The sequence below is a fragment of the Silurus aristotelis genome (assembly GCF_946808225.1).
Source record: "Silurus aristotelis genome assembly, chromosome: 24".
Classification (NCBI taxonomy): Eukaryota; Metazoa; Chordata; class Actinopteri; order Siluriformes; family Siluridae; genus Silurus; species Silurus aristotelis.
In genome coordinates, this window is record NC_139597.1 from 18,533,899 (window position 1) to 18,560,359 (window position 26,461).

General features: G+C 41.2%; 5 protein-coding genes across 8 annotated transcripts; 4 read left to right on the plus strand and 1 right to left on the minus strand.

The window, feature by feature from the left end:
• Positions 1–290: 290 nt before the first annotated feature.
• On the plus strand, positions 291–7,316 carry LOC310719126 (cystine/glutamate transporter; the record flags this gene model as incomplete). The annotated part of the gene is made up of 12 exons (XM_083528555.1): positions 291–618; positions 952–1,078; positions 1,227–1,342; positions 2,270–2,395; positions 2,479–2,578; positions 3,068–3,112; positions 3,191–3,314; positions 3,707–3,810; positions 3,929–4,025; positions 4,844–4,993; positions 5,402–5,579; positions 5,954–7,316. 12 exons carry the CDS (start codon positions 291–293, stop codon positions 6,016–6,018), a joined length of 1,560 nt encoding a protein of 519 aa, XP_083384681.1. The 3' UTR covers positions 6,019–7,316.
• foxm1 (forkhead box M1) lies at positions 6,979–12,988 on the minus strand. Of its 2 annotated transcripts, none has more exons than XM_083528466.1 (9): positions 12,851–12,988; positions 11,861–12,247; positions 11,626–11,777; positions 11,358–11,549; positions 11,151–11,279; positions 10,990–11,046; positions 10,102–10,153; positions 8,415–8,599; positions 6,979–8,342 (listed from the first exon to the last, which is right to left on the minus strand). In XM_083528466.1, exons 2-9 carry the CDS (start codon positions 12,222–12,224, stop codon positions 7,695–7,697), a joined length of 1,779 nt encoding a protein of 592 aa, XP_083384592.1. In that variant the 5' UTR covers positions 12,225–12,247; positions 12,851–12,988; the 3' UTR covers positions 6,979–7,694. The 2 variants fall into 2 exon arrangements, with proteins under 2 accessions (XP_083384592.1, XP_083384593.1); XM_083528467.1 differs by lacking the exon at positions 12,851–12,988 and adding an exon at positions 12,366–12,563.
• Positions 12,989–13,251: 263 nt separating this feature from the next.
• rhno1 (RAD9-HUS1-RAD1 interacting nuclear orphan 1) lies at positions 13,252–14,947 on the plus strand (the record flags this gene model as incomplete). 2 transcript variants are annotated; one of them, XM_083528641.1, is made up of 2 exons in its annotated part: positions 13,252–13,428; positions 14,145–14,947. In XM_083528641.1, the coding sequence occupies 2 exons, from the start codon at positions 13,252–13,254 to the stop codon at positions 14,787–14,789; spliced, it is 822 nt and encodes a 273-aa protein (XP_083384767.1). In that variant the 3' UTR covers positions 14,790–14,947. The 2 variants fall into 2 exon arrangements, with proteins under 2 accessions (XP_083384767.1, XP_083384768.1); XM_083528642.1 differs by lacking the exon at positions 13,252–13,428 and adding an exon at positions 13,764–13,901.
• Positions 14,948–15,773: 826 nt separating this feature from the next.
• pex26 (peroxisomal biogenesis factor 26) lies at positions 15,774–18,949 on the plus strand. Its single transcript, XM_083528635.1, has 5 exons — positions 15,774–16,094; positions 16,845–16,991; positions 17,421–17,737; positions 18,184–18,330; positions 18,483–18,949. Exons 1-5 carry the CDS (start codon positions 15,901–15,903, stop codon positions 18,578–18,580), a joined length of 903 nt encoding a protein of 300 aa, XP_083384761.1. The 5' UTR covers positions 15,774–15,900; the 3' UTR covers positions 18,581–18,949.
• Positions 18,950–19,034: 85 nt separating this feature from the next.
• usp18 (ubiquitin specific peptidase 18) lies at positions 19,035–26,394 on the plus strand. Of its 2 annotated transcripts, none has more exons than XM_083528621.1 (11): positions 19,035–20,136; positions 20,786–20,913; positions 21,920–22,016; positions 22,410–22,546; positions 22,660–22,739; positions 23,339–23,473; positions 23,934–24,029; positions 24,129–24,281; positions 24,689–24,814; positions 25,953–26,002; positions 26,089–26,394. In XM_083528621.1, exons 2-11 carry the CDS (start codon positions 20,859–20,861, stop codon positions 26,150–26,152), a joined length of 993 nt encoding a protein of 330 aa, XP_083384747.1. In that variant the 5' UTR covers positions 19,035–20,136; positions 20,786–20,858; the 3' UTR covers positions 26,153–26,394. The 2 variants fall into 2 exon arrangements, with proteins under 2 accessions (XP_083384747.1, XP_083384748.1); XM_083528622.1 differs by having other exon boundaries at positions 25,953–25,994; positions 26,093–26,394.
• Positions 26,395–26,461: the final 67 nt, after the last annotated feature.

Sequence of the window (26,461 nt, forward strand, 5' to 3'; positions counted from 1 at the left end):
CTCAACATTTTTGAGAGACAAGTCAGAAATCTGAGATAATTAGTGAGAAATCTTGAGATCATAAGTCCAAAGTTTTGGGATAATGAGTCAGAATTCTGAGATAAATTCGAATTATTGAGATAATGCGTAAAAAAAAAAAAAAAAAAAAAAAACGAGATAATGAGTAAGAATTATTAAGAGAGATAATAAGTCAGAATTTTGTGACAGTGCATCAAACAGCCCAAACAAAAAGTTGTTAAAGAAATCTTTGGGCCCACCCCCCCATGGCCTCGCTCCGACCCCCTAACCACATGTTTACCTCCACTGTGAGGGTTGTGCTGTTGCTCTGCTCGGCAGCAGGAGGTTCCTCTCTTTCTTTTCGTCCCTCTTTCTCTGAGGAGATGTCAGTATTGAAGGGATCTGAAGCAGACATGGCGAACCAGAAAACAGAGGATGAAGGGACGGATAATCGGGTCCACCTGAGGCGCAGCATTAGCCTGGTGCCTGCGGTGTCCTTCATCGTGGGCAGCATGGTGGGCAGCGGGATCTTCATCGCCCCTAAAGGAGTGCACATCAACACAGGCAGCGTGGGGCTCTCGCTGCTCGTCTGGGCGCTCTGTGGACTCCTGTCTACGTTTGGTATGTTTGATAAAGTAAAAACAGATAACCGATCAAATGTATAGGGAAGGATTGGGATTTTCTTTTCTTTTCGCTTGAAAATATTAGATACCTGACCATAAGATAAGATGTGCATAGTGCATGTGTGTATAGTGAGATGGATGGTCTAAGATCCAAGATATTTATTTGAGATACAAAGAGCAGGCCTAGAAATATCAAACTAAAGAACTGAAATATACACAATGGGAAATTAGGACACAGGTGCTAATAATCACAACATGACACAAGTCCACAGGTTGAGCCTCTTGTCAGGATGCCAGGATGTAAGAAATCATAGAATGTTTTTGAATTCAGGTGCCTTGTGCTACGCTGAGCTGGGAACCAGTTTCAAAAAGTCTGGTGCCCATTACACGTATTTGCTTGAGACCCTGGGGCCACTTCCTGCTTTCCTGAGGCTTTGGTCCGAGTTCATTTTCATCAGGTATGTATGGATTCTAAATTTACAAGATCAATAATAAATGACATGAATTGCTCTGATTTGGGATGTTGTGAAACAGGAAGTCGATGTGAAAAGACAGCGATTTCAACCTAATGTTTGGACTTCGGGGTCGCTGCTTATCTTTTCGCAGACCCGCGGTGACGGCGTATATCGCCCTGGCTTTCGGACACTATGTCGTCGAACCCTTTTTCACGCCATGCCCAGCTCCTCTGCCGCTAATCAAATTGACCAGCTTTCTCGGAGTCAGTGAGTGAAATTTCTGTGCATCGAATTGTTCCCATGCCGAGGTCCTGCTAAACAGAATGACGAGGAGTGTTTTGCTTTATCAATGTATGTTTCCTTTTAAAATCATGCTGATAGATACTATTGGGACACCTGACGCTTGAACTAGGAGACCCCAAACCTCCAGCCTGACGATGCCTCGTGCTCAAATAGCAAATAACAACAAATAAGGACTCAAATGCTCAGTCAAATTTATATCCCAGTGTATATCCCAGACTTGTCAAAGTGCAAGGTCAGCCATGATACAGTGCTCCTGGAGCTGAGAGGGTTAAGGGCCTTGTTTAAGGGCCCAACATTGGTTGGACTGCGGCCTGAATCCCTGTCCTTTCAATTAGTAATCATAAGTTCTAACCATTGAGCCACTACACACCCAAAACACAGCTGTGTGCATTGGTCAGGGATTGAATACCTGGTTTTAGGTGTCCGCGAGCATATATATATATATATATATATATATATATATATATATATATATATATATATATATATATATATATAATATATTGGTTCATCTGCAGAAAAGTTAACAATGTGATTTATTTCTATAGAATTATTAGTAAATGCGCTATACTTTTAACCAATTATTTATGACCAATATTTGCTATGTAGATCGATTTCTCCTAAACCCAAAACTACAGAGGACGAGGCGCGTCCTGAGAGTCACCTTGAATACAGATTAACATGGCAGAGGTAGAGCTGCAACTTCCTGGAAACCGAACAGGAAAATATCCTCTGTTTTTATCTCATATTTCAAAGGGGCCATGCGTTAGCAGTCAGAAGGCACTGACTGTTGTTTGAAGGCGAAGAATAAAAAAAAGCGAACTTTCTGTACCATATTGTACAGCATCGTCTTTTTTCCAGTGCGTCGTATCACTTTCTGCTGTTTTTTAGCATTTCTGGTCGCCGTGAACTGCTGGAGCGTATCGCTAGCCTCTCGTATGCAGGTCGTCCTCCTGATCGTTAAACTCTTCGCTCTGGTTCTGATCATCGTCCCAGGAGTTATGGCTCTGGCCCAAGGTAGCGCAGATTTTATCGCAGGAATATCATTCCAACGTGGAACGTAAGATCCTGCTGTAACGCTCGCGTTTATCTCCATTCAGGGCGAACCGAAAACTTCGAGAACGCTTTAAAGATGGAGTCGCTCTCGCTAGCAAAGCTGCCGTTAGCCTTCTACTCGGGGCTTTACGCCTATTCTGGATGGTAAGTAACAACTTCTGATTTTATTTAATTTTTGGAAATAAATCAGAATTTGCAGCTCATTATACAGTTCATAAGAGGTTATTTACATGTAAATACATATCTGAAGTATTCAGACACATAGTATGTGGTTCTTTCACGAATTGTTACCCCAAAACCAAACATGTGTTCGGATGCACTAGAATGAAATGTTAAACCATGCTGGTAGATATACTTTATGAGCAAAAGTATCAGGACAACAACAGCCAGGGTTGGAGTGGAAGATCTAAAGTGGCCTGCTATAACCCGTACTGAACACCTTTGGGTGTTGTGAAAGCTGGATGGTGAGGAGGGAGGGGGTATAAACTTTTGAGCAGGATGATACGTGCAAATTGTTGTACTGCAATACAAAAAAAAAATATTTTGGTTTAAAACCGAAAAGCAGAAGCTCAGAGGTCCTGGTTTTTATATCTTTATCCATGCTCGTAAACTTCTTGCTTCGCTTTCTTTCAGGTTCGCGTTAAACTTCGTGACAGAAGAAGTTATCGATCCAAAAAGGTACGCCGTGCTGGTGGATTATCAGATTTTTCAGTTCACACACGTTCGTAATTATGTTCCTATGTGTGTATTTTCCAGGAACATTCCGCTGGCCATCAGTTTGTCCATGGTCACGGTTACTACTTTATACGTGCTCGTAAACGTCGCGTATTACACCGTGATTACCGAAGACGAGCTGCTGAGATCGGACGCCGTCGCGGTGGTCGGTATTTGTAGAATTTCTGTGATTTATTTGCATCGTACTATGGCGTTTTTGCAGCCATATGACATTATTTCTGAAAAAGTCCCCACAAAGATGCTACACAATTGTATTGACATCTTTGGATGCATTAACATGAAAATTCTCCCTTCATTTAAACTGCAAAAAACTTTTTTCCTGACCCTGTGTTAAAACCCCGTGTGGAAGATCTTGCTTTAGAGCTATAAGAATGAATTTTCTATATTGAATGCACCACAGGTCCCCATAAACTCATTCACCAGAATTAACACACATCTCCACAAAATGTAGAGAAACATCTTTTCTGAAGTTTTAAGGATACTTGAACTGATAATAATGAGATGTTTCCACAAACTTCAAATCAATATTTTTTTCAGACATTCACCAGCAAAGTCCTGCCCAGGATGGTGTCAGTGGTGCCCCTACTGGTGGCCATGTCCTGTCTAGGGGCCATGAACGGAGGGATCTTTTCAGTACCGAGGTACAAAATCAGTTTGAAGTAAATGTAACTTTGTCTGGTTAATAGGTTTTCTCAGTGTGTGTGTGTGTGTGTGTGTGTGTGTGTGTGTGTGTGTGTGTGTGTGTGTGTGTGTGTGTAGAATGTTATTTGTGGCAGCCAGAGAAAGGCAATGGCCAGCTATATTTTCCATGATACACATACGAAGAAAGACACCGATGCCTGCTGTTCTACTGCTGGTAATCCACTGTATTTCAGATTCTTCATTCCTTCTTCATCATCTGTTCATTTTTAATTTCCCACAATACTTCTGCATGCTCAATTCTGATTGGCCAGAAGGTCTTTTCTCCATAGTATTCATTCTAATAAATTATGACCTCTGTAGTAAAAAAAACATGGTAGTGATGAATCGTTAATAAACTGTTCATTCATTTTGAACGAGTCTTTATCGTGACTCAGAAGAACGAGTCATGATTCGTTTATTTTTTACTGGACGCACATGAGCAAAGCATCGCAGAATCTCTGTAGGTTATGTACAGGATGGGACGTAGTGGAGTGATGGGAAGATCGAATCATTTTTTATTGACTTTGATATTTGAATTTCGTTCATCAAAATGAACAAAAAAAAATGATTCGTTCATTTTGATAAACGAGATTCAAAGAACCGAGTCAATAAAATGATTCAATGTTCCCATCACTACTTTATGGAGGACAGGCCATATCAAGGAGTGAAATATTTGTGTGTGTGTGTGTGTGTGTGTGTGTGTGTTTGTGTGTGTGTGTGTGTGTGTGTGTGAGAGTGTTAAAAAGAGTATCATGTTCTATTTAAATACCTGATTGTAAAGAAATTTCAGGCTGTGAGTAGAAATGTGAGGTGTGTGAAGATTAGTTAGAGACAAGTTCACCTTCTGACCAATCAGATGCAAGTATTGTTTCCAGAAAATTTTTAAGTGCTATAAAAAAAAATTATGATATTGTCCTTCAACAATCGCAAAATCAGACCACATCTCCATCATCTTATCGTCGTTTGTCTCACCTCGTGATGCTATGGTTCCAGTCTCCTCTGGTGTTTATCATGCTGGCAAGAGAAGACATCTATCAGCTGATCAACTTCGCCTCGTTCTCGCGCTGGCTCTTCATCGCCATGGTTACGCTTGGGCTCCTGGTCCATCGCTATCGATTCCCAGACCATCCGAGGGCCTTTAAGGTGTGCGGCTATCGATAACGATTAATACGGTGCCAAAAGTATTGGGACATCTCTATTTCTAGCCATATGTAGACCTTCTCCAAACAGTTTCCACAAAGTTGGTTAAATTTGGAGACCCAAACCTGCTTCAGTACAATGACATAAAGCACAAAGCCAGCTTCATGAGCATATGGGTTGGTATGAAAGATCTTGAGTGGCCTGCTATAGAGCTGTGAACCCTTTGTGGCTGAATGAGCACCACTTCCATTTTCCCAGCTCATTATAAAAGCAAATATGTGGAACAGGATGCTAAAAACATGCAGTCAGGTGTCCAAAAACTTTTGTCTATATAGTGTCTTTTTCAGCTATTAATGATACTTTATTGACCATGATTTATGTTTTTTTTTTTCATACATTCATTTTTTCTAGGTTCCTCTGGCGGTTCCTGCGATCTTCACGGTGGTGTGTTTCTTTATCGTGGGTCTGTCTCTGTATTCAGACCCCTGGAACACAGGCTGCAGTTTGGCCGTCACTCTAACTGGAATCCCCGTTTACTACCTGACCATAAAGCACTCGTACGTCCCGAGCCGGTGGAGAAAAACCTTCAGTGAGTTACACCTTTTTACCGTCTCATTTGGTTCCTGGACACACTTTTTTTTCACTCAATCATCTCCAATAAACACTTTTTAATGGGTTTTAATGGATGTTCAGGGAGTATTGGGTGTGGGGTGGGAATACACACACACACACACACACACACACACACACACACACATTTGGGATGTACTGAAATGCTGATTGTTGTGAGCTAGTGGTCTAGTGGAACATCTTCCCAGAAGAGTGGAGGTTATTAGTACAGCAAATGTGTTCTCAATGTGGAATGTATAGTCAGGTGTCCACAGACTTTTGTCTGTATAGTGTATTTTCTTCTCCCTAACCAGATGTTCCACTCATATCAGTTTCTTCTCTTGATCTTTTCAGATTATTGCAGCAGACAGCTTCAGATCTTGTTGGAGGTGGTGCAGCAGGAAGTTCCGACATACTGAATACACTTCATCCCAAACTTCTTCTACATAAGTTCTTTATGAAGAACTTTTAACATCCCTGAAATATTTCGATTGCACAAAAAGGGTCTTCATACGCAGTAATCTCAATGTTGATCGTGTAGAACGTCATAGAATGTAGTTACAAAACCGATTGTACGAGGTGATAACAAAAGGTTTCAAAACCTGGAGGTCTTTCTTTTCCAAGCACCTTCCGCAATCTGCGCCAGATCTCCGAAATCTCGTCAAAACGCAGAGCATCTTCAGGACCATCTTCTAGCACTGCTCCCGATGTACATTACACAGGACCACATATTGACTTAAAGACTAATGAAGGTCGGCGCTCCCTGTGACTATGCGTGCAGTCTTGTGCTGCCATCTGGTGGTGTATTAAGGAACTAGCCTCAAAACTTTATAATATCACCCTATATGACCGTTCAATCGATTCATAATTCATGTTTGAAGTCCAAAATTGTCCCCCCCCCCCCCCCATATACATTCAAATTTTACCATTAATAGCAAATCTTCACTATTTATAGATTCTAACATAGTTTTGATCCGAATCAGTGCTAAAACAAAAAGCGGTTCTTTGGGAGAACCGAAAAATCACCTTGTCAACTGATTCTAAATTTATACTGTCTTTTAACTAAATACTCTATGGTCAAAAGTTTGTGGACACATGATCGCCAGCTTGGTATGCAAACAATTTTTGACCTTTTGTTGTTATAATAAGTCCACCCTTGGGACGACGTTCCATGTGATTTTGGAGTGCGCTTGTAGAGATTTGAAGATCTTCCACTCGAACCCCTTATGTTCATGGAACTGGTTTTGTGCACATGCTGGAACAAGTTTGAGTCTCCTAGTGATGGGAAGTGATGGGAAATAAAACAATTTACAGTTGGAAAAAAAAAGTCAGGTTTCCCAATCATTTTGTCCATTTATTGTAAACTAATACACAGAAAGTTTAAGGATTTGAATACGATTTTATTAACAATACACACAGACTGTGATGATGATGACAATGAGGTTGAAATAATAAACAGGCAATTTTTTTTTTTTCTTCAAAAGCCAATGCATGCAAGAACCATAGAATCCACCGAGTGCCAATATCATATCATATAACAATATAATGTATTTCGCTCAAATCATACGTCTAAAAATAAAAAATCTCAGGTCTATTTCTCGTTGAAGAAGCAGTAGTGTCTGTTAAACTCATTTACACACCTGAAATCCATATACAAATATTACAAAATTGTGCAAAATTCCTAAATACATTCCTTCCACTGGTTGTTTTGTCCCCCTGTCCCTCATGCATCCTTTTTTACAGTGATCAATACACTCTGACTGGACGTATGTACAGTAAACAGGGACAGGAAAACACAAAAACAAAGATGCGTAAAGGGACGGAAGAAGGAGAGCAAGACATAGATAAATAGAGTGAGCAGATTATGGAGGAATGTGTCGCTGGAAGCGAAAAAACCAACAAAGAAGACACTGACGTGGATAGAGAAAGATTGGCAGGCTGTAGAATGAAAGGCAGAGGTTTAGATAAAAAAAATCTAAGGATTTATTATATTAGGAAAAAAAATACGAATAAGAAAAAAAAAAAGAAGAGTAATCACTCCTAGGCAGTGTAAAAGCGGGTGAGCAGCTTGACAAAAAGAAATTGCGCCGTGCCATTATTTAAACTCGGGAATTAACTGCGACCAGCTGAGGTTGGCCATGCCGAGGTCGTCGTCCTCCAGACATGAGAAGCTGATGTCCACTAGGATTTTGCTCAGGCTGTCGTTCATGGTGTCCAGAACGAGGCCCTCGGTGAGCGAGCGGTTTTGTGGCTCGCGCGAGCAGGAAGTGAGCAGCTCGCGGGGCGAACTGAACAGCTGGAGGTCTTTGAACGGCGTCCCATTGAGGCTCAGACCGCTGAGCTCGTGCTTCTGCGGCGTGCGGATCGGGCTGAAATCTAGCACGCTGCGGCCGCCTTTGCCCAGCGGCGTGATCCTCCACGGCTCCAGCGCCTTGCTTGGGGTTGAAGACGCCGGGTGGCTCGCTTTGACGGGTGTTTTGAAGGTCTCTCCCTCGGGCCGGGGCTCCGCCTCCAGCTCCACCTCTTGGAAGGTGGAGCCGTCCAGGGCCAAGCCCGAGTCGAAGAAAGTGCTGTCGGGGAAGAGCAAGACGGGCTCCTCCGTGGAAGGCGGGACCAGGCGCTGTTTACGGCGCGAGCTGCTCGCCTCCTTACGTTTGCTGACACGGGAATCGGGGACGCACTCGTCCTTCATCTCTGGGAACGGGGTGGAGATCAGGACGGTGCTGGATTCGCTCTTGGAAACCTTTTAGAACAAAAGTAGCAGAGTTAAACAGGGAAGTGTTTTCTCACGGGTTTCTGAATGAGCAGGATTTACCTTCGGAGCGATACAGAGCCTCTTGCACCCCGATTTCGAAACCGGATTAGAGGCGGAGGGGCTCTGCTGAGAGGTGGACAGAGGGAGCGCCGCCGGGGAGGACAGGAAGAGCGAAGGAGTCAGAGGAAGCTGAATCGGTACGAGGTACGAGTTGGTACGTGGCAGGAGAGGCTTCATTTTCCTTTCTGGAGATAAAATATAAGAATACATCAAATATCATTGTCCCTTTTTGCTCTACCTCCGTTCTATCGGGAAGATGTTCCCAATGATTTTGTGGAGATTTGCAGCTCCTTTAGCCACACCAGGTCAGGTACCAATGTAGGGTGAGGTGAGGAGGCCTGAGGTGCGGTCAGCTTTAAAAATTCATCCCAAAGGTGTTCAATGGGGGTTTATAGATTTATAGCAGACCACTCAAGATCTTTCACTACTATATGTTCATTGAGCCGGTTTTTGTACAACTAAAGGGAAAGTTTCATGCTACAACACCCAAAGCCTCCAACTTTATGGGAAGAGTTTGGGGAGGAATTACATACAGCGTACAGCCGGTGTCCCAATACTTTTGACCATATGTGTATATATATATTTTTTTTATATAAATCTTTAATTTTTAACGTGTCATTTTGAGCGTATTTGCATACCGTATTTTCCGAACTATAAGCCGCTACTTTTTTACCATCCTTTGAACCCTGCGGCTTAAAAATTTTTTAAGGATTTTTCCTGGGTTTTTCCCGGTTTCACAATCTTTATGCTGCCAAAAAACTGAGCCCCATAAAATTAGACCAATGAAATTGCTGAATGGGTTCAGGTAAACCAATTAAACTCTTTATATTAAATCAGATGCGCTCCCACTGAATCGGGCCGCACCACATCATAAATATGGATGATGTTCCTCTGAGGTTTGACCTGCCGCTCACTCGGACCGTCTACAGGAAATGTGAATCATTCGTCACGCTGAAAACAACCGGGCATGAAAACACACTTCACCTGTGTTCTGAGCTGCACGGCATCGGGAGAAAAGCTTCACCGATGGCGATTTTTAAACGCACGACGATGCCAAAAGATAAACTCCCGAGAGAAATAGTTGTGAAAGGAAGGAGGAAGACAGTGAACAATGACTTTCTTGGTAGGCTACTGTTTAGATACAAGCCGTGTAACAGACACTGTCGTTCATTAAAGCCTGTGTAAAGTTCATTAGTTTCAGTGTAGACACGCTTGAAGCGGCTTATAGACAGGTGCGGCTTATTTATGTTCAAAATAAAAATTATTCTATATTATTATTAGTTAATGCGCTACACTTTTATTATTCTCTCAGCACCGCCGCTGCTACTTTTACGTATACGACGCATAACAACACTACGGCGGCCGAGGCGTGTCCTGAGAGTCACATACAATAGAGATTTACATGGCAGAGGCAGAGCTGCGTCTTCCTGCAGTCAGAAAAGGAAAAGAACGTCTGGATTTATTTCATTTTTTTGCACAACAAGGGGCCGTGCGTTAGCAACCTGAAGGCACTTAATAAAGTAAATTGATGATCTTTTGTCTGTCTGGTGCGAAGAAATCAAAGCAAACCATCTGCACCATATTCACTTGCGTAGCATCGTATTTTTTTCCATTAAATTGCATTGTGTGTGAGTTGACTGATTTAAAGTAAAAGTCTAAGCAACGACTTTCATGGATGTTCACCTACCTGTGGTGCAAGCGGTCAGCTTTTTCGGATCGGGGACAACTGGCTTTTGTTGCTGTGGAGACACGAAATCCTGTCAGTTTTGCAAAATCTAAACGCTGTATCCGCAGTTTCATGCATAAAGCTCCAAAGCTGAGCAAAAAGTCTGGGGAGATCTGAAGATATGCTTTTTCAAACATCCGGTTCCACATTTTTTTTTCCCCCGAAGAACATCCACTCTTTGAGAAAGATGTTCTAATAGATTTGAGGAGATTTTTTCTAGAGGTCAACGACACCAATGGTTGATTGCTGTAACTATCAGCAAAAAAAATCCATACCAGTGGTTTTTCCGGGTTGCATTCTACAGTACGAGAGCGGCCTCTAGAGGCGAATCATTGACACCACATGCTGACGTAACTCTCATTTTCCTCAAAGTTGATTAATATCATTAATACAATTATTTAATTTAACATATTTTCCTGATTTAGTACTGCTTTTTTACTTGTTTTAATAAAGTTCAGTATTATTTAACATGGAATTTTTATTATTATTTTTTTAATGAAGTATGCATTTTAAAAATATATCTGCTAGCTGTAAGTACGATCCAACCCGTTTCAGTCGACCTCTAAATTTTTACTCATTCAGATTGTTAATTCAGTTGTGGGAACATTATGGAGAAGAACCACATACGGCATATGGAGGGATAAAAAATCATTTTAAAAGTCAGGTATCTCGATACTTTTGCAAATTTGTGTCATTAAAACACATGGATATGAACATTCTTCCTGAATTGAACTTCATAAATCCTGGAATAAAGTATACGTGGATCATTCTGAGATTCGGAAATGAGCCATGTGTCCTCTCTGTAAAGCAGTGTATAAAAAACAAACATATAAAAAACAAAATTCTTACTTGGTAACAGACTTGCATGGTTTGTGCGAAAGAGCGAGTCGCCGGATCGAGTTCAGGCTGCAGAGGGGGGGCAGGAGGGAGTGGTGGGGGACAAAAGGCAAAATAAAGTGTGAGATAAGGGTTCTGGAGGTAAACTGGACGAGAAGGAGGAGGAGGTTTACCTTGTACACCTGCTCTAAGGTCAGACAGCGGTTCGCTTCGGGTTTGATGGTCCAGAAGGAGGTCTTGCCGTCGGGGGTGCTCTCTCTGACGAACATGTCGTGCAGCGAGAGGTTATGGCGAATAGAGTTCTAATAAAGGGGAGAAGGAAACGCTGGTGAAGTGCACGGTTTTCACTGCGATCGTGTAGAAATTTCAAAGGATGTTACCTTCCAACCGGGTTTGGCGACATCCCGGAAGTAGGGGAAATGATCCTCGATCCAGGTATAGATCTCCTTTAGGGTCATCTTTTTATCTTTCTTGCTGTTGATCGCAAACTGGATCATGGCCATGTAGGAGTAGGGCGGCCTTTCTGAATGCGGACCGTTGAGGCCGCTCGGTTCTCCGTCTCCTCGCTGTGCCTGAAGGGGAAACACGATCTTGTTTCCACGACAATTCTGAAATTTGTACGTAGCAAGAACGAGAAATCAGCGGTACCTGTTGCTGCTGGACACAGGGCTCGATGTTCTCTTTATCGGAATCTTTCTTTTCCGGCTTGGAGACGTTTGTGACGTCCGTGTCCATTTTCCCCAGCCACTGGATGTTCGTCAGGCTGGTGTCCAAGAGACTGCGGTCCAAGTCGTTTTTTACTAATGATCAAGCAAATGGTAGAATCAGCAAGAAATCAAGTGAAGTGATCATCTATATATACATATACATATGAAACACGTACATCTGAGAGCTTTGCTTGCAAGCTCCTCAGGCCCGAGGTTCTTCCCCTCATCACCAAGAGCTTGGACGCCGTCCTCCAATCCATTATTTCCGCTCAGCAAGATAAACTTGTTAGGCCCCCGAGGGCCACTTTCCTTCCCTTTGGCCGTCAGAATGTCGATGACGCTCTGAAGATCTGCCGTTTTTGGTATAACCACCACTTGCGTGTCCGCCATGGTGGGATGGTCCATGATGCAGACGCCATCAGAGGCAGGCCGGGACCCCTGCGCCGGGGCGGATTTACTCCGCGGCCCGTCGGCTTCGTTCCTCTGAAACGGCAACTTCCTCCTCTTGAGGATTAACGGCCTCCTGGGACTCTCCCTCATCCTGTTCACAGCAAACCAGATCCCTGTAAACACAGATTCCACATTAAGTGACAATGGATTCAGATCTCAGATACCAAATCTATTCATTTTTAAATCAGAAACCTGGGGGCCCTCAGGAATCAAATGTTATCCATCACACACCTTGGAAATCCGAACAAAATGTCCAAGTTTTACAATTCAACCGACTCGAATAGGTTTAACCGACCATTATTGTTTTTTGAATATTAACCAACGTGGTGACGTCACTCGTCTAGAACAGAATACGGTCATAATCCAATCGGTTTAATGATCGGAAATCAGAAACGTACGAGCTCGTGTTTTATCTCGGGTTCTTATAAGCAGCAGCCTGCGATCGGAGAGCGTGTGTATGTTCAGTACAATACAATGACGTTGATAGGGATTTCCTCTGCACAAAACGACTCACGGTTCGGTTCGGTTGAGATCTGAAATCGCAATTCTTGCAGCTGGATTTAATTGTAAAAACCTGCCCACTTGCTATTTCTATACTTACAAAAAGCACCCTAGATAGACACCATCATCATCATCATCATCATCATGGTTTATCTTATCATAAATCCGTAGCTACTGGTCACCAATGTAATTATTATTTATGATGGCAAACCAACCTTCATATTATGACAGATCTTAGGTTATCCTGTCGATTTTTTGTTGTTTTCTTTTTTATTTTTGCTTTAATTCTCCCCGCTTGTAAAATGATGAAAGCGTAACCTCCTGGATGTCCCACTTCCGTCTTCTTCACTGTGCAAGTTTGAATTTTGGCGCAGGCCAATCACCGTAGGTCACGTGATCTGGTTCTGTCCAATCAGCGCACGCCGAGGAGGCTTCGCGAACCAATCCGAGTAGATGCGGAAGTGCGAACGGATACAAATGATGAACAAAATAAAGATTGTAATAATGAAAGAAGAAAGGGATGCGCGCCATATTTGTGTATAAAAGAGTAGGTTTGAGGAGTAGACACGATAATGGCTTCTTCACGTGGTTTCCTGCAGGGCCACGATGAGGTCTGATGCCTCGCGCCACGCGGAAACGGAATTCCCTGAATCCACGCAAGTCTCAGCTGCGGTTCGTGGAACAACCAAGAAACGGATCGAGACATGACTATGGAGCACAGCTGCGAAGCGCAATCAACCCGAAGATCTCCGTGTCACATACATCACGGCAAGAAGTTCCAGGGGATTCGTGGGTAATTGGATCTGTGCTAGGTTTTATTTTAAGGGGCAATCGATCAGAGAACTAAAAAAAGTCCCTCCATGATGTCATTTGTGCATAAACAAGTAATTGATCCTTCAAGTGATGGGCTGTCATGGTCCAGCAAGGTCTTCACTGCTGGTGATCAGAATCGCCGACTTATGTTTTTATCAAATAAATTTTTTTCTGCAGTTTCTGTCCAATCAAATTTCAGAATCAACAGTGTAAAAACCTCATGCTGTTTGAAGGCTGTTTTTTTTTCAACCAATCAGATCGCAAGCTACAGTCACTGGGCCACCTAACCGGCGTCCAATAACGTCAACATTTTTACGTCCTTCGATCGGATAGTCCGAGAGCGCACTAGGACGTTTACGAGACGGAATATAAGCTGGACATCTCTTCCTACTTTCGTGTTTTCATTCCTGTAGAATGCGCGCAAGAGGATCACATCGAATCCCGAGGAAAAACGTAATGCGTGGGGGGGAAATGGTGTCGTTTTATAAGGATAAAATCGCTGCTCCTGCTGGAGATGATGTCTGCAGGAGGTGTAGCTGTAGCTCCAGTGAAAAAACTCCTCAAAGGGTTTCAATAGGGTTTATAGCTCTATAGGAGGAGATGTTCCAGTCCATGATGGAAATAAAATCATCATGGTGATACATTTGGTTGAATAAAGTGACTGTTTTTACAGTGTGTGTCGTTTCTTTGCTGTAGGTCTCTCCTCAGTTTACCTCCCTGGAGGACACTTCGGTCAGATGTGGTGGACGACGTAGGAAGAAGACGACGAGCAATCATCTCCACGTGAGCACCTCAAACAAAACGGCGCTTTCCACTCAATCCAGAAGACCGACTGTTTGCAAATACCCGGCTCTGCTGTTCGAAACGCCCAGGTGTCCAGGAAAAAGCATCACGGCACGTGTGAGAGATTTTCCAGAAGTAAGACCTCGTCGAAGTCACGAGGACGGCATGGTTCCTCGATTGAACCGCGACGACGTTCCTGATACTACACTAGGAGCTGAAATACGCCCCGAACCCAATCTGTCTGGAAGTCTGACGACTCCTAGGTCTGATCCAGGACATGCCTCCAGCAGCACTCTCGCTCCTCCTCATATAGAGACTCCGGAAATGTCGCGCTCCCAACCTGCCGCTTCATCTTCGCTTCTTGGCCTCCTGTTTTCCCCAAATCGACCGAGAACTCCGAGAACGGAGAGCTTGTTGGTGAGGGACACGCCAGAGGACGACTATGGCCTAAAAGTGACCTGGAGGAGGAGGAAAAAGCTGATGCGGTTACTCACCGAGCGAGGGCAGCTCCTGCACGCTGACGTCCTGATCAACAACCGCTGGCCAGAGATCATGTGAACGGGGGGGATGAATGTAACTAAACGATTTGGGGAAAAGTTTGTGGGCACCTGATTTATTCGTATATGCCTTTTCCCACACATATAGTCCATATTTTTTGTTATTTAACCTCCAGTCTTCTGGGAAGATGGTCTTGTAGATTTAAAGCACTCAAGATTTTCCACAAACACTTCCAAACCATGGAAAGCATATCTTCATGGAGCCACCACATCCAAAAACGTCCTACACTATACATGTGTGTGCCTCCAACTTGTCGAAGATCCACACAGTATGACTAGAGAAAATTGGGTGTCCTATTACTTTTGGCCATCTTGCATATTAATATAAAGATTTTTTTTTTTTTTTCCCCTCTCATCCTGATCTCATCAAATACATTAATGTTTCTTGAATCGGAGGAAAAAAAAAAAAGTAATTGACATGTTGGACCTCATTGCAGCCTCAAGAACGTGTTCCTCACACAGATCTTGGAGAACTTTGTACGCTACTGTAAATATTTTTATATCGTATATTAAAGACGACCAATCTGTGTGAGCACTTAGTTTGTCTTTGAGATATTACTTTATTTCTTCTTTAAAAAGTTTCAAGAATAGATTTGTAACCTGCACTAGATGGCAGCACAAGGCTGCACGCAGTCACAGGGAGCACCAAACTTCATAAGTCACTGTGGAACTTTGATACCACCTCATAGCTACAGGTGTCTTTATACTTTTTAAATAATAATGTATAAATATATAATAATGGAAAAGTAAAAAAAAAATTGTTGAGTTAAAGTTACAGTAATATTTTTTTTTTTAAATGATTATTATTTTCAAATATATGTATATTTTTTAACTCTTGGAAGTAATAAGTGGGACTTAAAATTAGACTTTAGATTATCATTTTTTATGATGTATAATTATTTTAAAAATAAATATTTATTGCTTTAACTCTTGTAAGTAAAAAAAAAAAAAAAAAAAAAGGACTTTAGATTTGTCTGGTAGCCCGCAAACCGGAAGCGGTAAAAGTCACGGCGGAAGTTTAAACTTGTGTTCACTGATAAATCGATTAGGTAGGTTCTAGAAGACGTGTTTTTCTACTCGCTTCTACAGAGATGTATACGGATTAATTCGCCATGCAGGGCGGGTGTTTAGCTCCAGCTCCTGCCCCAGGAAGTCCTGGCCAGTCCGTATTATTGGCTCCGGGTTCAGCGCTGATGGACTCCGCCATCCACCACTTCATCATCCGGAAGGATTTCCACGCCGCGTTTGAGGCTTGTGAGAAGGGATTGGAGATCGTATCTAAAACTGAGGAGCAGGAACCAAACTGGTGGGTACGATATAAAAAAATAATCAGCTTTTATAGTACTATATTGAATGCTCGATTCTGATTGGTCAGAAGGTTCATTCAGGAATATGTCCATGTACGCATGCGTGCACTCGCGTTAATAGTAGCAGCTCATTCCCTGGGACGTACCATTTTCACATTGTTATTTGTACCATTTGTTTACGTGTTTACTTGTTTGTTTATCTTGTTATTGATTAAAGCGTATGTTTATTTAATGTACATTACATCTGACTAAAAAGTATGCGCACCCCTGACTTTCAAAATCATTGTATTACTTCAAACGCTTCCTGTTAAAATGAGCTCTTCTCCTCAGGGAGGGCGTTGCACTAGGGTTTTGGGGGCGTGGCTATATGGAGTAGTAGTTCTTCAATGAAAAGCGCATTATTGAGATGATGATGATGACGAGGAGAAGGAGCAGAAGGTCTGGAGCTTCCATCTGTGTTTCTTTAGTGTTTCAGTTCATCCCAAAGCTCTTCAGGAAGGGGTTGAGGAGATCAAAGCTTTCTCTGTGAAGAAGATCTTCCATTCAGACATCATTGAAGTCTACATGGAGCTCGCTGTGTACAGGAGCATGGTCTATGCTGGAACTCAAGAGTTACTATAATGAGATTATAATATAGAGTTTGCAGAGAAGAAGCATATTTATGTGATGGTCAGGAGTGTAGATCAAAGTAGAAACTGGTTAAGATGCTCGTGGACGTTCCGATTTGATGTGCTCCTTGTTTTCCGCAGTCCCAGGCACGGAGAGCTAAAAGCGTCGCTCTGCATCGTTGGAATTCAAGCTCTGGCTGAGTTAAACCAGTGGCGTGACGTTCTGACTTGGGTTTTGCAGCATTACGGAGAGTCAGAGCAAATTCCTGCAAAGATCATGCAGATGTGGTAAAAAAAAAAAAAAAAAAGTTACACATTCACAAATTCCAGAGATTTTAAAGCCATATGTGGTTCTTCATCAAAATGTTCCCACAAACCTGGAGGCACATAAGTAATGAACTAGGAGACCTGAAATCCAGCATGACGGTCCTGTGCACAAAGCCAGCTTCATTAAGAACATTTTGGGTTGATTTTGAGAGGAAGATCTTGATTGGCCTGCTGTAAAGCTCCTCAATAAGTTCCAATTTATCCCATAGGTGTGTAATATGGTTTAAAGCTTTACAGCTCAAGATCTTTCACTCCAACCCGATTGTTCATGGAGGTTTTGGGCAAAAGGACATGGAAATCCTGTACAATTGTATATCTTTCACTTTGTGGTTTTGGGAAGACCCACATACACGTGCTTGGGTGTCCTAATACTTTTGTAAACATTCGCAGCATCCTCCTGTACACCAAGGTGGAGGAGCAGGTGGAGGTTCGGGAGGCCACGCGATCCTGGCTGCACCACTCCTCCAACAGGGGCCTGCCAGGTTATAGCAGCGTGGCCGAGCTGTACGTTCTGCACGTCCTCCTGCCTTTGGGACAAACCTCCGAGGCCAAGGAGCTTCTGAGGGACGACGTAGGGCATCTCGCCTTCACCAAGGACCAGAGGCAAACCGCTCTGAGCATCCTCGAAGACCACGAGGCGAAAACGACCGACCAATCGCATCCAACCCCCAAAAACGTACCTGCGGAGGAGAAAAAAACGACAGAATGTACGTTCGGTAGCGTGTGACATTAAATACAAGGTGTGGCCAAAAAAAAAATTTTCAGCCCCTCGTGGTATCAACACGATTCGAGACTAGTTTTGTAACACACCAACAGAGGGCAGCAGAGAGCCTCACGCACAGTCCCCAATTAAAAATCAGGTTGACAATTTTACATTTACATGAACATCATTTTTAAGTTTAATAGAACTTTAATGTAATATTTTTTTATGATTTAAATATTCTATCTTTAATATCTTTACCCATGTTTATCTGTTTATTTACATTTTTTTTATATATTTGATTCAACATTAATTAGCGGGTCCCCTGCAGTACTGCCGCAGACCCCTAGGGGTCACAGGCACCCCTGCTTTAAAGTATTAAAGTCACGTTAAGCATTTTTATTTTTTTTTTGCTTGTTTTATCTGAAATGAAATGACTCAGTATTGTTTCAGGCTCCGTGGCACGGAGGTTAAACGCCGTCCTGAGGTTGTTGTACAGGGGACTCTCTTCGGCCGGCGCCACCGCCTGGTCGCGCATCATCCGCAGAACCGCCGTGCTGTTGGTCCTGCTGTACCTGCTGCTCATACGCATGGACCCAGGTGAGGGGACAAAAGTTCCTGTTTGCATAGTACATCCATTTAAACGTATACTGCACGACCGAAAGTATTGGGACACCCGATGTTTATAAAATTTTTTAGCAAATGTGGAAAGGGATGTTTAAAAAACATATATATATATTCTTTCTCCTCAGCTTTGCCCTCTGCTTACGTGTGGATCCTGCGGCTGTATGGACTCTGGCAGCAGATGTGGAATGCCATGTTTGGCCCGTACTACAGGGCTTCATCCTGAAAAAGATTCTTCATCCTGAAACTATTGTGCACAATAAGATGTAGCTAAACACACGATAACGATGTCAAAATTTGTTTATGATGTACAGTGTGTGTGTGTGTGTGTGTGTGTGTGTGTGTGTGTGTGTGTGTGTGAGAGGCTGCTTGTACTGAAAAGCTCGGCTGTTCCTCGTTTGTGTGCTCATAATTTTGATGATTGTTGATTATATATTCATACAATTTATACATTTCTGTTGTCATTTGTTTGTGTACGTTGAAAGCTTACAGAGGGTTTAAAAAAAAAACAACCTCTTTTTCACATTTTGATCAATTGTAAATTTTTGGATTATTATTATTTATTTATTTATTATTATTTTTTACTTTCACTGGACTTCTGAATCTGCCAAAGTCAAAAAATGTATAATAATAATGCAAAAATGTAGAATTATTCAAAATGTGAAAGTCACAGATTTACTGGGATAAAATCTGGAGGGAGAAAAGACTCAGGACTTCACTTTTTGCTCCACTGATTCAATGCATGCATATGATGGACACCAGAAACAAGCTTCATATCTCACAGGTTCTTGATGTCACAAGATGTGGAGGAGAAAAAAAGAGTTTATTAGAAAGAAAGTGCAGGTAGGACGTTTTGGAGAAATGGAGTATACCGTTAGACGAATGCTGAGGATGAAGCTCACCAGACAGGAGGAGAAAAAAAAAAAAAAGGGGCCAAGGAGGAGGATTATTAGGAGACGTGGAGAGGGAAGGACATGCAGGTGTTTGTGGTGATCTGGAGATGGACAATCCGCTGCGGAGCAGGAACAGGAGCAGCAGGAAGAAGAAGAATTCCAGATGTTTGGGACATTAGACCCATCCTGAGACGTCCTGTACAATGCTTCAAAGATTGTGGGGACGGTTTTGGAAATAATGGCATATGGAAAAAGTCCCAAATAGATTTGCCCAAATAGTGTATGTCGATAGCAGGACCTCTTTTTTATTTATTGTTTTTATTTTTTATTATTATTATGGACCCATTTGCCTTCTCTGGTCTGCTTGAAGTGCTTAAAAGACCTCAGAATCCATGACCTGTAAAGGCAGACCAAACCTGATCCAGCAATAACCACTTACATCGTGAATATTTAATTATTAATCTTTGGTAGACGTGGAGGTTTTATAACCACAGGCATCTTTTACTAGGTCTGAGTGAGGTTGGTAGACCTACTGATCCTGTATGAACTTGGTGATTGAACAAGCTGGTCTTCACTGCTGTCTGCTCAGCTGGTATTTCCATGTGGTTTGTTCAGTTTTCTAAACTTTCAACAGGGAAAGATGTGGGGTGGGATCCATAATCAGGATGGACTGATGGTAGGGAAGGGAAAAAAGAAACCAATCATTAACAATGGGATAAATGAGAACTCTAGCACCTCTAGTGGACAGACTGTTGCTTCCTCCCAGAACTGAAACTTATGAATGAAAGGAAAGTGAAAGTGTCTTTTTCCAGTTGAGATTCGCTTTTAGGAAAGTGTTCACACCAGAGCAGTTCTGTCTCACTACATTGGACGAAACACTTCACTACAGGTCAGTGCTTTAATCTCCTACCATAAAATTTTTTACTGTTTAATAAACCTAAACCCATTGCTAAGTCTATTGTATGGCCAAAAGTTTTTTGGACACCTGAGCACAGGATTGGGATGTGCCTTTTAAACATCTCGTTCCACTCTTATTATAACCTCCACTCTTCTGGGAAGATGTTCTACTGGATTATGGAGATTTGTAGCTCGTTTAAAGACAAGGGTGGTAGCAAAGAGGACTGAGGGGTGCAGTTTGAAAAATGGAAGGTGTTCGATAAGGTTTAGGGCTTTACAGCAGCAAGATCTTCCACTCCAACATACATCTTCATGAAGCTGGTTTTGTGGAGGGGGAGCACTGTCATGAACAGGTTTTGGGTTTTCAAGAAAAGGGACAATTTAATATTTGGGGAAGAAGCTGTATGGAATATGGAAAAGTCGGGTGTCCCAAAACTTTTGGCCATATTATGTGAATAGGGAGATGAGAGTCAGGTGACATTCAGATACACGAGAAACTACATAAAAAATAAAAAAATAAATATAAAATATGTTGAAATAATGTTTTTTATTCGTCGTATTATTTAAAACCACCTCATGTTTAAAATTCAAATGTTTCTGTAATAATAAATAAAATATGAATTATTGTTTCTGTCTTCCAGTTGCAGACCTGGTGGATTAAAAAAATTATAATAATTATATATATATATATATATATATAAAATTCTTTTTTTAATGGGAATGGCTTGGAGTACAAGACATGTTTCTTGCAACATATCTAGAACCACGGGTAAGTTTTCTTTAAGTTTGAATAAAAAAAATGTATTTTTTCTTTTTTAAACAACAATAAATGGATGTAAATCGTTCACACGTGCCTGTTAGAACTGCGAAATCTTTTGTGATAAAAGGACAATTCATATCAAATTGAATATCATATTAAACACTTAATGATAATAATGATAAAGATGATCAACCTTGTGAAAGAAAAAAACTCAACCTTTCTATTTGACAACAATTCTTCAGCTTTATTCAATTCTAAAACCTCCTGTACACAGCGCCGTTCAGGTCGTTCCATAGGTTATTGATATGATTCAAATCTGGATTCTGATTGGATCATACCAGAGGCTGATCTTTCTGTTTCAGAGTCATCAGTTGGTATCGCAATTGTAAACTAAAACAGCAGTGTATTAATTGCGTTCGAATACAATTGGTGATTCTGAACTTTGCTACATCCATCATCATCATCATCATCATCATCATCATCATCAAAGAATATACACACACTTTTTTTTTATTATTCATAATACAATTAAACAAACGAAACAATGTCTCTTCCTTGAATCGGCAAAGTTGTTGATGACGTGATGTGTTCTTGGTTACATTTTTGTTTTATCTCACCAAAAAAAATAAAATAAACCACTATATCCACAATATATTATGTGGTTAAAAGTATTGGGACACCCGATTTTTTGCCACCCACATATGGTTCTCTCAATAAACATCGAGGCACATAGTCTTCAGGTGTATTAGCAGGAAATTTTGCCCTTCACTGTTTTGACCCAAACCTGTTCTAACACTTCATTAACATATGCATTGGAGTGGAAGACCTTGAGTGGCCTGCTACAGTAAAAAAAAAAAAAAAAAAAACCCTGTTGAATTTTTCATGCTGACTGCATCATTTGACTATTGTCCTTGTGGCTGAATGAGCACCAAATCTCTACAAAATCTAATAAAATATCTTCCTAGAAGAGTGGAGGTTATTATACCATGAATAAAATGATCCCTCGTATGTGCAGGTGTGAGAGGCCTCTCGAACTGCGGCCTCTCCTGCTGTGTAAATGCTTTACTGCAGGCTTTCGCAGCCACCGCGGAGATACAGGAGCTGCTCAGCAGGTAAACGAGGAGTTTACAATAAAACAACCTTTATTTTTAAAATAATTGGCATTTTATTTACTCTAAACACAGAATGGCTTTAAGATATGCAAAGATAACGAATCTTAACTATATACACTGTGTGGACCAAAAGTTTGTGGACACCTGAGGATAAGATTTGCCCTTATATATGAGTATATTATAATATACATTTGATCATATAATATAAAATATGTACAAGTTCAGATCTGCTAGTTTCTCAAATATCTACAAGGACATTCCTGTACAATTGTGTACCTCCAACATGGCATATGGAACAGTCAGGTGTCCCAATTTTTGTTCATACAATGTATGTAGATAGCCGTCCATTTAAAAAAAAAAAAAAGAAATAAAACCATATTTTCTTTCGTTAAGATGGCAGCCGTCTAACAATCCAACCATCTCCAACGTTCCCCTGCAGCTCAAAAGAGCATTGGAAGCCATGAAGGATAAAAAACAGGCCAATCCACATCAGGATTTTCTGCAGTGCCTTCACCATAACAACTTTAGCCGTACGCGATCTGTCATATTTTCCGAAACCAGAATAATTATCTCGGTGTCGAGTGACAAGTGCATGAAAAAGAATATCTTGAACATTTTTGTCTTTCTGAATGTTTCGCTTTAGGGTTAATACAACACGACGCCGACGAAGTGTTCCACGGCATCCTGAACCACGTTCGGAAGCAGATGTCCGACCAGCAAATTGTGCGTTTCGAAGTGAAATCTTTACTCTTGCTACATAGTTATTACCAGTGGTGGACAGTTACGAAGTAAATACGTTACTAGGCTTAAGTAGCGTTTTTACGTATTTGTATTTTACTGACGTATTTGCGTTTAGGGAGACTTCAACTTCAATACGTTTCAAATATCTTACTTTGTACTCATACATTTTGTCCTTCCTTTTTATTTATCGGTATTGAACTTGTTCTGATCACCGCTTGGTGGTATCTTCTCAGCACGAACATGTAGTTCAGAGCAGAAGTATTTGGTCTCATGATCATTTGAATAGATATCAGTGTTTGAGCAAAGAGTCATGTGACATAAATGATCAAAGGAACATTCTAGACATAATAAATCGTAGTACTTGAAGACGTAGGTATTTGAAGGCAAATACTTTTGTACTTTTATTCCAGTGAAAGTTTAAAGGGACACTTTTACCGTGTGAATCTCTATTTTTTTTTAAATCTCAACTACATGATTCGTGTACTTTGTCCACCACCGGTTATTACGACCGAACCTCAAAGATCCTAACGATCTCATCTCCTTCTGGATTGTCTTTAAGTTTGCGATTTATTTCACCGCAGGCGGCGGAGATCGAAAAACTTTACAAGATTGAGGTGGAAGGATGTTGCCGGTGTTTGAATTGTGAGAACGTACACCGTGTTCCCAGCTACTTCTTCAGCTTTCCACTACATCTCTGTGAAAACAAGAACACATTGGTGAGCTGGTGATTTATTTAAAAATCTTTTTTTTTTTTTTTTTTTAAACATCCCATTCCTCATTGATTTCCCAAAACGCACTGTTGTAATAAGCTCCACTTGATTGTGTGGAAATTTGTAGCTAAATAAAATGCTGATGTAGGCGATGTAAGAGAAAAAAAAATCTATTTTTACCATCGTGTGTCTTCATCAGCTTGCAGAGGAACCACATATGACATATATCCAGAAATGTCTGGTGTCCCGATACTTTTGGTAGTCCGATTGAACAGATTTGGGATTCAGATTGAACCGCTGACTGAACCGCTGCGTTCTTTTACTCTACATCAGCGTGTGAGCGAAAAAATCTAGTGGGACATCATCCCAGAAGAAGAATGGACGTGATTTTAAGAGCAAATGGGGAACGGGATGTACCGATGACTCGGTAGCGAAACGAGCTCAATAATACTGTTTCCTTTCCCAGGAGGACTGTTTCCGAATGTTTTTCAACTCCCAGAAGTTGGAAGGCAGTGAAGCTTTTTACTGCACCAAATGCGAACAGAAGACGCCGTGTATTCAGGTCTTACACTTGGATGATGATGATGATGATGATGATAATGATGATAATGATGATGCTTAATTATTGTGATTAGTATGATTAGCATGGTTTGTTTCCTAGGGGGACAGGCTTGTCTCGCTGCCATCTATCTTGTGCATTACTCTCAAGAGGTTCAGGAACATGAACAGCTTCACCAGAAAGCTGAACACCAGAGTCAGTTTCCCTGAAACCATTAACATGGATGAAGTATTTCCTGAGGAACAGCCCCAAGTGGTAAATCATCACAAAATTTTGGGACACCTGACTTTTCCATATGCCATAACCGCTAGTTCGTATGTTTAAACATTCCCACAAATTTGGACACAAACGATTATATATTCAAAAAAATGTATCTTTGCTTGAACTAGGAGACCCAAACCCATGGACAAAGCCAGCTCCGTGATAATATGCGTTGAATTTGTAGATCTTGAGATCTTAATACATCAATACCTGACTTTACTAACACCCTTGTAGCTGAATGAGCTACAAATCTCCAGAAAATCTTCTGCAGAAGGTTTTTTTAAGAGCAAATTGTAAACACATCCCAATCTTATAGTCAGGTGTCCGCATACTTTTGGCGATACAGTGTATGTTTGAAGGTTTGTTTCCTAATGACATTATTCTTGTCTTTTTATCCTCAGGGTGGTCTGTACAGACTGTACGGAGTAATAGCCCACTCTGGGATAGACAGGTGCGGGCACTACACAGCATACATCTGTTCCCAGGATCACCAGTGGTTTCATATCAACGACGGCAACGTGTCCCAAGTAAGAACGATACTATTACGTGTAGCCAAGTCAAATCAAGTCAAGTTTATTTGTATAGCGCTTTTCACAACAGACATTGTCTCAAAGCAGCTTTACAGAAAACAACAGTGAAGGTGAATGGTGTGCGTTTGTCCCTGATGAGCAAGCCGTGGCGACAGTGGCAAGGAAAAACTCCCTTAGATGATATGAGGAAGAAACCTTGAGAGGAACCAGACTCAAAGGGGAACCCATCCTCATATGGGTGACATCAAGTAGCAACGCAAATACGTTCCGTTAATCGTCCAGTCAGGTTGCAGCAGGAGAGCGCGTGGAAATCCTGCAGATTCAGGAATCAAGAGCTTCGGTTCATTTTTCACTCGACAGTTGACCCAGAGTGGTGCAAGAAACAAAAAACATCCAGTGACTAGTAGTTCTGGGGTTCGAAAACACCTTCTTATTGATTCGGATCAGCAGACGAAGGATCTGTACTTTATTAGATGGGTTTTTTTTGTGGATTGGAGACTTTTCCTCCCCTCCATATAATTTCGTAATGTTTTAAATGTGTAATGTACTCCTCTACAGTAGAAAAAATACTTTTTGTAGATAGATAGATAGATAGATAGATAGATAGATAGATAGATAGATAGATAGATAGACAGACAGACAGACAGACAGCAGACAGATGTGCATATATAAATATATACCAGAGCAGACCATATTGTAATACCTTGGTATGTGCATAGCTTTTCAGTGTTTTAACGGTTTTGCCACAATTTGGGAAACACTGCCGCCAACAGGTGACCTTTGGAACAGCAGCGTATAAAATACAAACTTATGATAATATAATTAGAAATTTAATATATACCGGTATTTTTACCAGTACTGGTATACCACACACACACACACACACACACACATATATATATATATATATATATATTTATTTATTTATATTTATATTAGGGATACCTACATATAGTAATCCTCTGTTTATCGTGGTGGTTACGTTCGAAATCCACGTGTATTACAAACGTGCTGAGATGAAAAGCATCTCTAAACCAGTTGCACGAATGAGCACATGTTCCTAATAAAGTCACATTAAGTTTACAGCACTGAAGCTTCAGCATCTGGAGTATTAATCCGTTTATGATGTTTGTAGGTCAGCTGGAAGGAGGTTCAAGAAACGTACGGAGGAAGCCGAGTGTTCAGGTACTGTATGTTGCAGCTTTTTTTTGACAGCATCATTATAATACGCAAGATGATGTCCACAATGCAATTCCAATTTTCTTTTGCAGTGAGACTGCTTACTTGCTGATGTACAGGAAACAGAGCTCAGAGGAAGCCCCGAGACAACATTAAAACAACTGAAAATAAAGGCAACACTACAGAAATACACTATGCAGACAAAAGTATTGAAACATCTGACTTTTCCATACTCCAAAATCAACACCTTCCCAGAGGATTGGAGCTTATTATTAAAGCAAATGGGAAGTAAATAGATAGAAGAGTGTCACGTGTCCACAAACTTTGTCTGTACTGTATAGTGTTTTTCACACACACACACACACACACAAACACACACACACATATATATATATATATATATATATATATATATATATATATATTAAAAATACATATTTTATATAAGATATACATATTTGCCAT

Coding starts and splice junctions, on each gene's coding strand:
- foxm1 (XM_083528466.1), bottom strand. CDS start 12,224: ATGAGGGAGAGTCCCAGGAGGCCGTTAATCCTCAAGAGGAGGAAGTTG. Junction 11,047..11,150: donor CCTTAGAGCAGGTGTACAAG/GTAAACCTCCTC, acceptor CCCCCTCTGCAG/CCTGAACTCGATCCGGCGAC. Junction 8,343..8,414: donor GGCTCTGTATCGCTCCGAAG/GTAAATCCTGCT, acceptor TTGTTCTAAAAG/GTTTCCAAGAGCGAATCCAG.
- pex26 (XM_083528635.1), top strand. CDS start 15,901: ATGCAGGGCGGGTGTTTAGCTCCAGCTCCTGCCCCAGGAAGTCCTGGC. Junction 16,992..17,420: donor GCAAAGATCATGCAGATGTG/GTAAAAAAAAAA, acceptor AAACATTCGCAG/CATCCTCCTGTACACCAAGG. Junction 17,738..18,183: donor GGAGAAAAAAACGACAGAAT/GTACGTTCGGTA, acceptor GTATTGTTTCAG/GCTCCGTGGCACGGAGGTTA.
- usp18 (XM_083528621.1), top strand. CDS start 20,859: ATGGGAATGGCTTGGAGTACAAGACATGTTTCTTGCAACATATCTAGA. Junction 22,017..22,409: donor ATACAGGAGCTGCTCAGCAG/GTAAACGAGGAG, acceptor TCTTTCGTTAAG/ATGGCAGCCGTCTAACAATC. Junction 22,740..23,338: donor AGATGTCCGACCAGCAAATT/GTGCGTTTCGAA, acceptor ATTTCACCGCAG/GCGGCGGAGATCGAAAAACT.